This window comes from Fundulus heteroclitus, chromosome 2 (genome assembly GCF_011125445.2).
Source record: "Fundulus heteroclitus isolate FHET01 chromosome 2, MU-UCD_Fhet_4.1, whole genome shotgun sequence".
Lineage (NCBI taxonomy): Eukaryota > Metazoa > Chordata > Actinopteri > Cyprinodontiformes > Fundulidae > Fundulus > Fundulus heteroclitus.
The window spans coordinates 15118699-15129233 of record NC_046362.1 but is presented as its reverse complement, the minus strand read 5'-3'; the positions used below and the strand labels follow the sequence as shown (position 1 = coordinate 15129233).

Below are 10535 nucleotides of genomic sequence, written 5' to 3'. Positions count from 1 at the left end.
TGCTATTGCCCTGGCCCATCAGATTGGTCCCAGACCCTTGGATAACCCAAACACATAAGTCAGGGTGTTGTTTGTTGGCTTCAGGTCTGCATTAAATTCCATCAGCCCCAGGAAACTGATCAAAAAACTGCAAAAACTGCACCTGGGAACCCCCCTCTGTCTGTGGATTAAAGGCTTTCTCACAAACCGACTTCAGCATTTGAAGATGGACACTTCTACATTATCCAACAATGTTCTCAACACTGGTGTGCCTCAGGGCTGTGTCCTTAGTCCAGTTCTGTTCACACTGTACCACTCACTGCTCCAACACTATGATTACATTAGCTGATGATACAACCATTGCGGGACTAATCTGCCACAATATGAAGGCACCGTACAGGGAAGAGACCCAAACACTGGCAGCCTGGTGCAGTTGCAACCTTAATATTAGGAAAGCCAAATAAATAATTTTTGATTTCCAGAAATCAAGGTTCACACTGCACATAGAACTGAACATCAACAGAGAGGAGGTGAAGTGTGTTGCAGACTTCAAGTTCCTAGGACATTGTTTGGAAGACCTGAGTTGGACGACAAACTCCACCCAATAATTATTTTCACTGGGTCAGACAAAACCTTAGAATTAGGACTCAATTATTCACGAGTATTTGTTCGATCAACATTGATCAGAAAACACAGCCAAAAGGTACATCAAGAAAGCCCAGCATTGCTTGTTCTTCCTGAGAATGATGAGGAGGAGCAAACTGCCTTCAACTCCATTGAAGAACTTCTAGGGGTACCCAGCCCCCAGACATGGGAGGTGAACCGCATCATCAGGATTGGACTTCTCTCTTCTTTGTATTGTGCCAATTTAATACTCTGTTTTTTTACGTTTTATGTCCTTTATTAAAAATAACTTTGTTATTTAATTTGCAAAAAAGTTGTACAAAACTAACTTATTTCCTTTTGAAGTCTGACAACGACTTAGATTGTCCTGACATACAGATGCCCAGTGTGGTATGGAAGCTTCTATTCCTGCATAATTAAGTGTGGTATGACAGCTGCTCCACAGCAAAAAAGAAAGAGCTGCAGGGGGTCATTAAGTGGGGTCAGCGGATCATCGCCGACTTCAGCGCCTGGATGAAATCTTCTCAAGCTGTCTTTGGGCCAAAAAGATCCACGACTACCCAAGTCATCCAGGACACTCTATTCACAACCCTACCCTCTGATACATTGAGAGTAATATGAGAAATAGCAAGACTTACACCTTCTTCCCCAGAGCAGTGAAGAGGTTGCAGCAGGAAACAGGCTAGTCACCCCAACCCTTCATCTTCTCCACGCGCATACCCTTCAACAGGAATGACACACAAAAGCAAATAGAACACAAAAAGCATGCATACACACCCAGCCATTATTATTATTATTATTATTATTATTATTATTATTATTATTATTATTATTATTATTATTATTATTATTATTATTATTATTAATCTTCACTCAGTTCAATTTCAATTAAGCTTCTCCTTGTCACTAGTGCCAGTAAGTGTGACAGTTGGAATTTTTTACATTTTCTTTTCTTAAGGCAAATTTTTGTTTCTCCATTGATAAACATACTCTAATTAAAGTTGTGATTATTTATGTTTTATTTTTATTTAATCCAAATTTTAAATCCAATTTATTTATAAATCACACTCAAGATTGCACGATCAAACATTCAGAATGTATTTTAATGCAGTAAAAGGGGGAATTTATTTCAAGGAATTTCATGTGTGCCAATAGTGTGCAGGGTTTTTTCTGAATGCTGTTTTGATGTCTGTAGTTCCTTTAGCTACCAGCAAATGCTGATAAGCTACTTATCACGCCTCTTATCTTCATTTAACCCAAGGCTGCACAGCAGCAAAGATTTTTTTCCAGCCTTTGTCAGCTTTTTTCATTATCTATTTTATATGCTGAAAAGAGCAATCAAATGGCAATGTGTATAATTTTCTTTTAAGAACTTCATGCATAATAAAACCAAGATAATTTTGTATTTCCTTTCTTTTCTCCCATATGCTTCCTTTTATGCCTGGGCCATGCAGTACTTCCAAAACACATTAACCTCGGCAGCTGCGTCCTTTCGACACCCAAGGTCTCTGTCTGTCTGTCTGCCTGCCTGCCTACTGCTTCCAGTCCATTGTGTCATTTCAGGGTCGCTGGAATGCAATGCCAAAATCTGCAAATCAGCTGTTTTGGTTCTCAGCATATCAGACAGAATCATCCTCAAGCAGAACGCTGGCCCATGCCCCTGTTTGTCCGCTTCTTCTGCCACGGCTCATCAGGCTGACAGAAGTCCAGAAAAATCTGACCCCGGCAGCTTTCTTTAGGCTTTTTATCTTATCTCAGCCAATGAAAAAGACTGTCACCCAGAAAAACTTGTAGTCCTTTAGCTGAGGGGTCCAGTAGAAGATTGACTTACAGTAAAATAAGTTCCATTTTACTTTAGTACTTTTAGAAACTTTTGGCTTTTACACAATCACATCTAAAATGAAAATAAAAGGGAACATCTACTCTGGTGGTTCGAATGGGTGAGAATTGCCTTTTCTGGAAGAAACTCAATTACGATTGGTATTTTAGATTAAATTATCAGCAGTTTTAGAAATTTTAGTCAAGGCACAATTCGAATAAAATTTAACCTTAGGTTATTGATTTTCAGCAACTTTTACACAAAAACAGATGCGTTTTTCTCAAAGTATGCAGACTTCGAGGTTTGAAATAACATCAGTTCCTTAATAACTCCTTAATATTTGTACATCACTGTTAATTTGTTTAGTTTTAACTGTACGGTTCAATGGTTTGTAAGATTTGTGAAAATTAATGTTTTGTAAGATTAGATTCCCTTTTAACATGCAGAGAAATAATTATATATATATATATATATATATATATATATATATATATATATATATATATATATAATGTTGTATTCCTGTGCTGTATTTCAATCTTGAAAGTGACAAAGTAATTCAGATAAAGAGCTTGTAGGGGAGTTTAAATGTAATTGTTCGTCCACCAGAGGGTACTGTCGGGATCTAGAGCAGATTGGATGATGGGTGCGTGTTGTATGAATATCCAGCAGTAAAGTCTGGGGAGAGAAATACCCTCATGGTTAAGAAGAAAACAATTGATGGCTAAACACTGGTTGACTACAAGAAAGCATCCAGTTAAAAAAGTGTTGGAACCCTATTAGGAGAGGAGTAGGCAGGGGAAATCAGAACTGGCAGTGTTACTGGAGCACATCAGATAAGGGCGGGAATTGATCTAGAATTCAAGAAGACAGAGCAAGTGGGTTTTAACACATTCAGAATTGGGCACAAACAGCTGAAAAAATGTCTACATTCAATTGAGAAGCATCAACCTGGTTATTGTAGGTTTTGACATAAGGATGAAGCTGTGGGTGATGTGTAAGTCTGGGAGTCATAAGAGGGATATGTGTAAAAGACTGAACAAGCAGGGAAATCCTTCAACAACAGAGATCCTCCTCAGATGTGGTGAAGAGGAAAGACATTTATTTTTTTATGTATCTTGTCTAGCAGTGTAGCATTAAGAATCGCCGTCTTAATGCCATAGAGAGACCAACAGGTTTTACTTTCACAAGTGGAGCATTACTGCTGCCATAGAGCTCAGCTTTATTTATATGTGCAAAAACCTTTATTTGATTTTATTCTGGGACTATTTCATGTTCAATGGACACAGAAATGGGAAGGTAGAAGAGGAAAAAAAAGAAGAGAAAAAGATGAGACAAAATGCTAAAAGGGAGAAAATGTGAAAACATAGAGGAGAGGAAAAGGAGAGAACAAGATAACATCCTCAGAATCTGCTTCTACACCTGCAAAGAGAGATATAAAAAGAACAGCAAAACCAGCCAACCATAAAGTATTACAGGTACAAACAACCAACGCCTTGATGCCATCACTGAAAAATAAAGATAATAATAGGGGTTTTCTGTATAGAAGTGAATCTGTAAGCACCTGAATCCAAGCACCTGTAGGTGTTTGTGAGAGTGCACCTGTGTATATAAGGTTTAGCCATAAGAAAAATGCTCAGTAGTGGTTGTGGGGAGCCAACAAGCAGCCACCCAGAGCACCGAGGCAGACGCCGGGAAAACCAGAACCCCAGATGCTTGAGGGCACTCCCAGAGCAAAGGTGCCCAAGAGGGACCAACACAGGGATAGCTGTCTCCTCCATACCAGGGAAGAGCAAAGGAGAGCCCCAGGAAAACCCCCTAACAGCCACAGTGCCAAAGCCCCCAGAAGTTGCGTAGACGAGCCCGTGGGCTCCGCTGGCAGTCAGCTACACCGAAGCGGATCCAGCCATAGGCCCAGATACCTGAGGCCCAGGGGTGCCCTGCCACCCAGTGTGACCCCTACGGAGCCACAGGGCCAAGGCCCCGCGAAGCAGCCACCAGGAGTGAGCTGCTAGCCCACACCCGAGCACCCAGCCCATGGGCTCCACACTTGGTGGAGACTTGAGATGTCCCAGGAGAGCGGGCAGTTCAAACCCAACCTGACAAAAAGGCAAACAGAAAAGCAGGTACACATTCACATTCACATATCAAAAATTCATATTAAAAATCACTTTGTGATTTCATTTGCAAAAAGTTGCATATAACTTACTTATTTACTTTTGAAGTCTGACAGCGATTTAGATTTTTTTTTTTACAGTGATATCGCTCTATCAAACTTAAACTAAGCCTTCACTGTACCTTTTGGCTGTGTTTTCTGATCAATGTTAATCGAACAAATACTCATAAATAATTGAGTCCTAATTCTAAGGTGAAAATAATTATTTTAACAGAGTGCCATTTTGGTGCTAAATTGTTCAATGATTTATAAACAGAAGTATCTTAAAGTCTTTTCTCTGAAATACAGAGAATATACTTTCATGCCTATACTTTCTTAGTTTTAGTGAGGATGAGACCAGCAGAATTCTGGATCAGCTGCAGCTGTCTGATTGACAGAGATGCAAAGACGCTGTTGCAGTATTCAATTAGCCTGGAGATAAAGACATGGATGAGCTGGGATAATAGTCCTGGAAATTTCCTTCAGGTGATTTCAATTTGTCTTCACGTGCATCTGAAGGTTCAGGTCTGAGTCCATCATTACACTCATTGTGGCGGATCTCAGGCCTGATTAGTATTTTCCACCTCTAATAACTGAAGCTATGAGCTGGTTAAAAATTAATTACTTCGATTTTGTTTTCATTTATCTGAAGAAACTGTTGGCAAATCCACACAATGAATTGCCCTACAAGTCAATTGCGTCATTACTTGAATGGCAGTAAAACACTCCAACAACCTGACTTCTTCCTCCCTGAGTTACCGTTCAGCCCATGTGTGTACAAGACTCATTTTACTGTGAAAAATTATATTCTCTTACTAGCTTCAGTCTGCATCTTCACAAGGCCTTTTACTTTTGCTGTGGGGTTGATACTCACATTTCACAACAAAACAGTTGAACACACCAAACCGTTCTCCTTCCTTAATGGTATTTTGGCTGGATTTTGATGTGGCCCTTACCTGCATATGATTGTTTAACTAAATGAATATAACACTTTCAGACACCTGGAAAAAAATGTATGCTTGGACCACAGTCCTGTTTATGAGATCTGGGTAGAGCTCATGTGAGTTTTCCAAGACGGTACACAAGGAAGCAGCATGTTTGAGGTATTTCAGTCAATCAGTTAAGGGTTTACTCAATTTAATTTAATTAACCTATCAAACATTTAGCTTGATTCAATGTCAGACAGTGAGAAAAAAATCGGTGTGTTTTTAGACAGTAAATATCTTCAGCTGTACATTTAAGTACAGCCAAGCCTAACACTTTTTATATATTTATGCTTATACTTGTATTATTTCTGTAATGTCAATAAAGACTTTTCCATTGATCAATGAAAAAGACATTTATAATTTCAATAATTCTCAATAAAAACAAATACCTCATGTTTCTTTTTTTTAATATTGATACTCTTCTTATATAATTCTAATATTTTTTGAGAGATGGGTCTCTCATTTCCTATCATAAACAGACTTATTGGTCGAATTAAAATAATGTTAAATCAAAAGTGTCCATGGACTATAAATAATTCTGTGCTTAACTGTATAATATGAATTTTATTTTCCTTATTTATGTGCATGAAAACATGATCTGCATTAAAAGTAATAATTTTTCTAAATGCAACCACATAAACACTACTGTAATTTATTCATGAGAAAGGTAATAATAATAATAATAATAATAATAATAATAATAATAATAATAATAATAATAATAATAATAATAATAATAATAATAATAATAATAATAGCAATAATACATTTTGAAAGTGCTTTGAAAAGTTTTTTAAAGTCAGCTCAAAGTACCTGAGTGTCCTTTTTACTCTAGCTTCCCTCACACACGCACAAACTGACCATGTGATGTGGATGCCCCCTGTTCGGGTTACAGAGAGAGGGAGGCTTCTGCTGAATACAAACCTTCACACTAATGGAGAGAAGCAGCCAACATCGGGAGCAGTCCCTCAGTCACTCGGTGAGCGTGCTGTAATTTTCCAACATGCAATTTCTTCCCCAGCGCGGATAATAGCTACCACTGGGAGACCCCGGCCTGTAATAGGGAGCAGCTGCATTAACTCTTACATGGAATTCACTTTGACTTTTTTTCTTTGCCGCCGGCCAGGTCACTGAGCGGCGCACCAACTCTGCGTTTATCCAAAGACAGCTGCAGGCAAGATAACAGGCACAGAAGAACGACTCCTTCGTCTCCTAAAGGGGGGGGGGGGGGATCTTTCTTCTCCTGATCACATGACCTCAAATATGCCGGATTCTTTTTTCTTAACAGCCCAGAGGATGTGAAAAAGAGGATGGTAAGACCAAGAACATAAAATTAAGTCAAACTTCATGCAACCCTATCATCATTAATTCTACTGCTACCTTGTTGTTTTCATTCATTTTGCCAGAATGCACCACCTGATAATTTTCTGATAAAGTAGTGGAGACGGGGACACTTAAGAGCTGCTGTTGCATGGCTGTAGAAGTGTCGATTGGCCCGGACCATGATGCTGTTTGCAGCCTTTGGTTTCACATGCGAAACAACAGTAGCTTCCAAAACTGACAGTTCACTTGTCACAGACACTGCCTCTTCGAATGACTCCGCTCTGACTCACGTCAGAGTCAGGGTCTGCTTGGCACAGCATGGGCAACTCTTCCAGGAAGGGCGAGGGGGAAGAGGAAGAAGAGGGGACAAAAGATGGTGAGGAGGAAGAGGACACAAAAAAGGAGAAGGAAGTTGAGGAGGTAGAAGAAGAGCTTCCGCTGGGGGTGGAGGAGCTGCTGGAGAGTGGCGATCCTGTGTTGGACCTGAGCTACCGCAAATTCAAGCGACTACCTTCTCGCGTTTGGGAGCTGACGTACCTGGAGAAGCTGTATGCTTGTGGGAACAGACTGCGCACGGTGCCTGATAGCATCTCCCAACTGCAAGGTCTGCGGATGCTCGCCCTTGACTTCAACAAGTTGGAAGACGTCCCCTTAGCAGTGTGTGAGCTCACCAACCTCACTCATCTATACCTGGGCAGCAACCGACTGATGATCCTCCCACCTGAGTTCACCAACCTGAAGAGTCTGAGATGCTTCTGGATGGAGAGCAACTACTTCCAGACATTTCCACGGGAGCTCTACGAACTGCCAAACCTCAAGTCCCTACAGATGGGGGACAACCGGCTGAAAACACTGCCCCGTGACTTTTGCCGCATGGAATCTCTAAAAGGATTGTGGCTGTACGGAAACCGCTTCGAAACTTTCCCCAAAGTCCTGCTGGGCATGGAGTCTTTGGAGATCCTAGACTTGGACCGTAACAAAATAACAGAGTTTCCCAGCCTAAAGCGTCTCCGGCCACTCCACCTGTTTTCCTACGACCATAACCCTGTCAAGGAACCTCCTAAGGTGGGCCAGGAGGTCATTCTGGTTGGGGAGGGGGCGGCTGAGTTCATGGAGGTGCGTGAGGCCAGGAAGGAGAGACGACGAAAGGCCGCTGAGGAAGAAGCTGAGGAGTTGGCTCAGGCTGAAGAGGAACCAGTGATCCATGGAATCCTAAAGAACAGCAACTCCAACTCCAAACCAGCAACAGACGAAGCTGTGCTGGACATTGAAGACTCAGATGTTAAAGACGAAGAAACATTGGATAAGGAGGAGGAGCAGCAAGACGGCATGGAGCTGCCAGGGACAGAGTACGATGGTGCCGATCTTGACTATGACGAAGAGATGGTTGAATATGAGACAGAAGAGATCATATGTGAGGGAGAGGGGTTTGAATACGAAGGAGAGGGACTGGAGTATGAAAACATTCCAATGGACTATGAGTATGAAGACGGGGAGGAGCTGGAAGACACAGGGGGACAAGACGAGGGGGCATAAAACGCCCCCTCAAACCGCAGGATGTTTTGGTTTCAGGCGGAAACATGTGACGGACAGTACAGCAGATATGTGAACACAACATATTCTCAGACGTGCTGCTAATTAACCATCGGTAATCAACTGTGAAAATGGACTACCTTGATATTCTATTTCTGTAAAGCAACAACACCAGTGACATCTCTCTCGACTGCACATTATCAGGTTGGCTGTAACTTATTGTCGGTTCCTTCCTATTAAACCATTCAGCTGAATAAAGCCGATGCCAGTCCTTTGTCACGGAAGACACAGTGTGTTTACTCAAGAGTCGTTCCTGCTCATCACAGTCAGTACCTGTGTTATGTGCTTGTCAGGGCTATTTCTGTAAGGCAAGGCCATCTGTGCATTTAAATGAGCGTGTTGGTCAAAGATTTAAAAAAATATTTACGACATGGGTGTCAGTTCCAAGAAAGAGTGTTGGAGGGGGGAATAGTTGAGGTGCCTGACCATAAAAGGTAAGTCCTTAAGGAGGCTTTAAACATAAAGTGGACATGGAAAATGAAGAAGCACAATATTTTTTTTCTTCTCCGACAAACCCGAAGAACCCTGCCGGGCAGGAATTCTGCTCTGTCATGAATGCCGTACACTTCTTTTTGTCCCCGACGATGACGTTACTCTTTTTACAAACGTTAAGCAGGCCAGGCCCTGTTCTCCTCTCATCTATGAACAAATTATTCATGTGGGGCTCATGCGTAATCCGGCCCTTTGTGTCTGCACAGATCTTTTTCCTCGTATCTCATTAAAACAGTGAAATACTGATCCCAGCGTTAATATTAATGCTTGTACTCATGTGGCTGTATCTCGTTACTCATACACTGGGGACAATGCAGAACATACACAATTATATTTAAACATTCTGGTGTGCTGATAGTTTCTTCCTCCATGTCTAATAATAATGGTAGTATTAATAGATGAGACAGAAGAATGTGAGAAATGAGGGCCAAACAACTCCTAATAGTCTCCAAATTTCCCCTTGTGGGAATCTGATGGCATCTGTGGGAAGTTACCCATAACCTCACAGCCCACAGGACCCAAAGGATCTGTTGCTAACAGTCTGCTACCATTTCTTCAGATGTTTGTCGCCTCTGTTCCGACTGGTTAGATGTTTCTCAGTGTCATGAGAAGATCAATGTTCTTCTTAGGTGCTCCTACAAAAGTATTCTTAACCCTTGAAGATTGTTTACATTTTTGCATTCAAACAAGAAACAAAATGAATGTATTTTATTGTAGTTTGATGTGATATGAGGATGGATTTGTTCAAATAATATTTTGGAAGCAAAGAATGCATTTCGCAATCAAAGAACGAGTTTCGAAAGTAATTTACAGTTTGTATGCAAAAGTTGAATTGACACTTTTGTGGTTGGCTGTTTTTTTTTCAGATTTTACTTGTTTATTTATTTATTTTTGGTGTTTTTGGATACTATCTTGTACAAATAGCATTCTTGTCAAAACACTTTCTATAGATTGCATTCTCTGGGTTTCTTGTCTCCATACCTCCGGGGGCGGGGCTTCACCTGGAGGGTGGAGTGAAAACATGTATCTGTTGGTCAGCATGGATGTTAGCGATTGTATTTCTATTGGGCCATGTGTCCCAAGCGTGTGTGCGTGTTTCTATTCAGCAGCATGGACACAAACTGGAAAACATTTTTCTCAATATCCCAGTAAGCAAAAACTTTCTTGTGGGTTTTGCGTAAATACAGTTTAAATAACGTTTCTTGTTATTACAGTTGTTGACCTCATTTGGTATGCTTGATTGGTCATCTCTTTTCACCCCTCTGTGTGCTCAATGCCTTTTACCAAGAATAATGGCACTGTTTCTTGAGTTGAAACGGTTTTTGCTTTGTTCTTCTTGTGTTTGATGTTGTTCTTTGCTGTACTTGGAAAAAAAGGAAAGTAAAACCCCAGAAATCAATCATATTTTTTTAAAAAGGAAGCAGTATGATAGTTCTGCAGTTGGAACAGGGCGTATTTGATGGTGTCACTGCTCAGCTTAGATCTTTCCGGGAGTTTTAATAAATGGTCCTGTTTTATTTTGGAATGCGATTATTTTCACAATTATAATGGATAGTAAAATAAG

General features: G+C 40.7%; 1 protein-coding gene across 1 annotated transcript; it reads left to right on the top strand.

The window, feature by feature from the left end:
• Window positions 1–6465: 6465 nt before the first annotated feature.
• Window positions 6466–9247, top strand: LOC105917242 (leucine-rich repeat-containing protein 10B). Its single transcript, XM_036144671.1, has 3 exons — window positions 6466–6542; window positions 6690–6876; window positions 6970–9247. Exon 3 carries the CDS (start codon window positions 7205–7207, stop codon window positions 8420–8422), a length of 1218 nt encoding a protein of 405 aa, XP_036000564.1. The 5' UTR covers window positions 6466–6542; window positions 6690–6876; window positions 6970–7204; the 3' UTR covers window positions 8423–9247.
• The last annotated feature ends 1288 nt before the right edge of the window (window positions 9248–10535 follow it).

Bases quoted from the DNA above. Each gene is read 5' to 3' on its own strand.
- LOC105917242 (XM_036144671.1), top strand. From the start codon at position 7,205: ATGGGCAACTCTTCCAGGAAGGGCGAGGGGGAAGAGGAAGAAGAGGGG.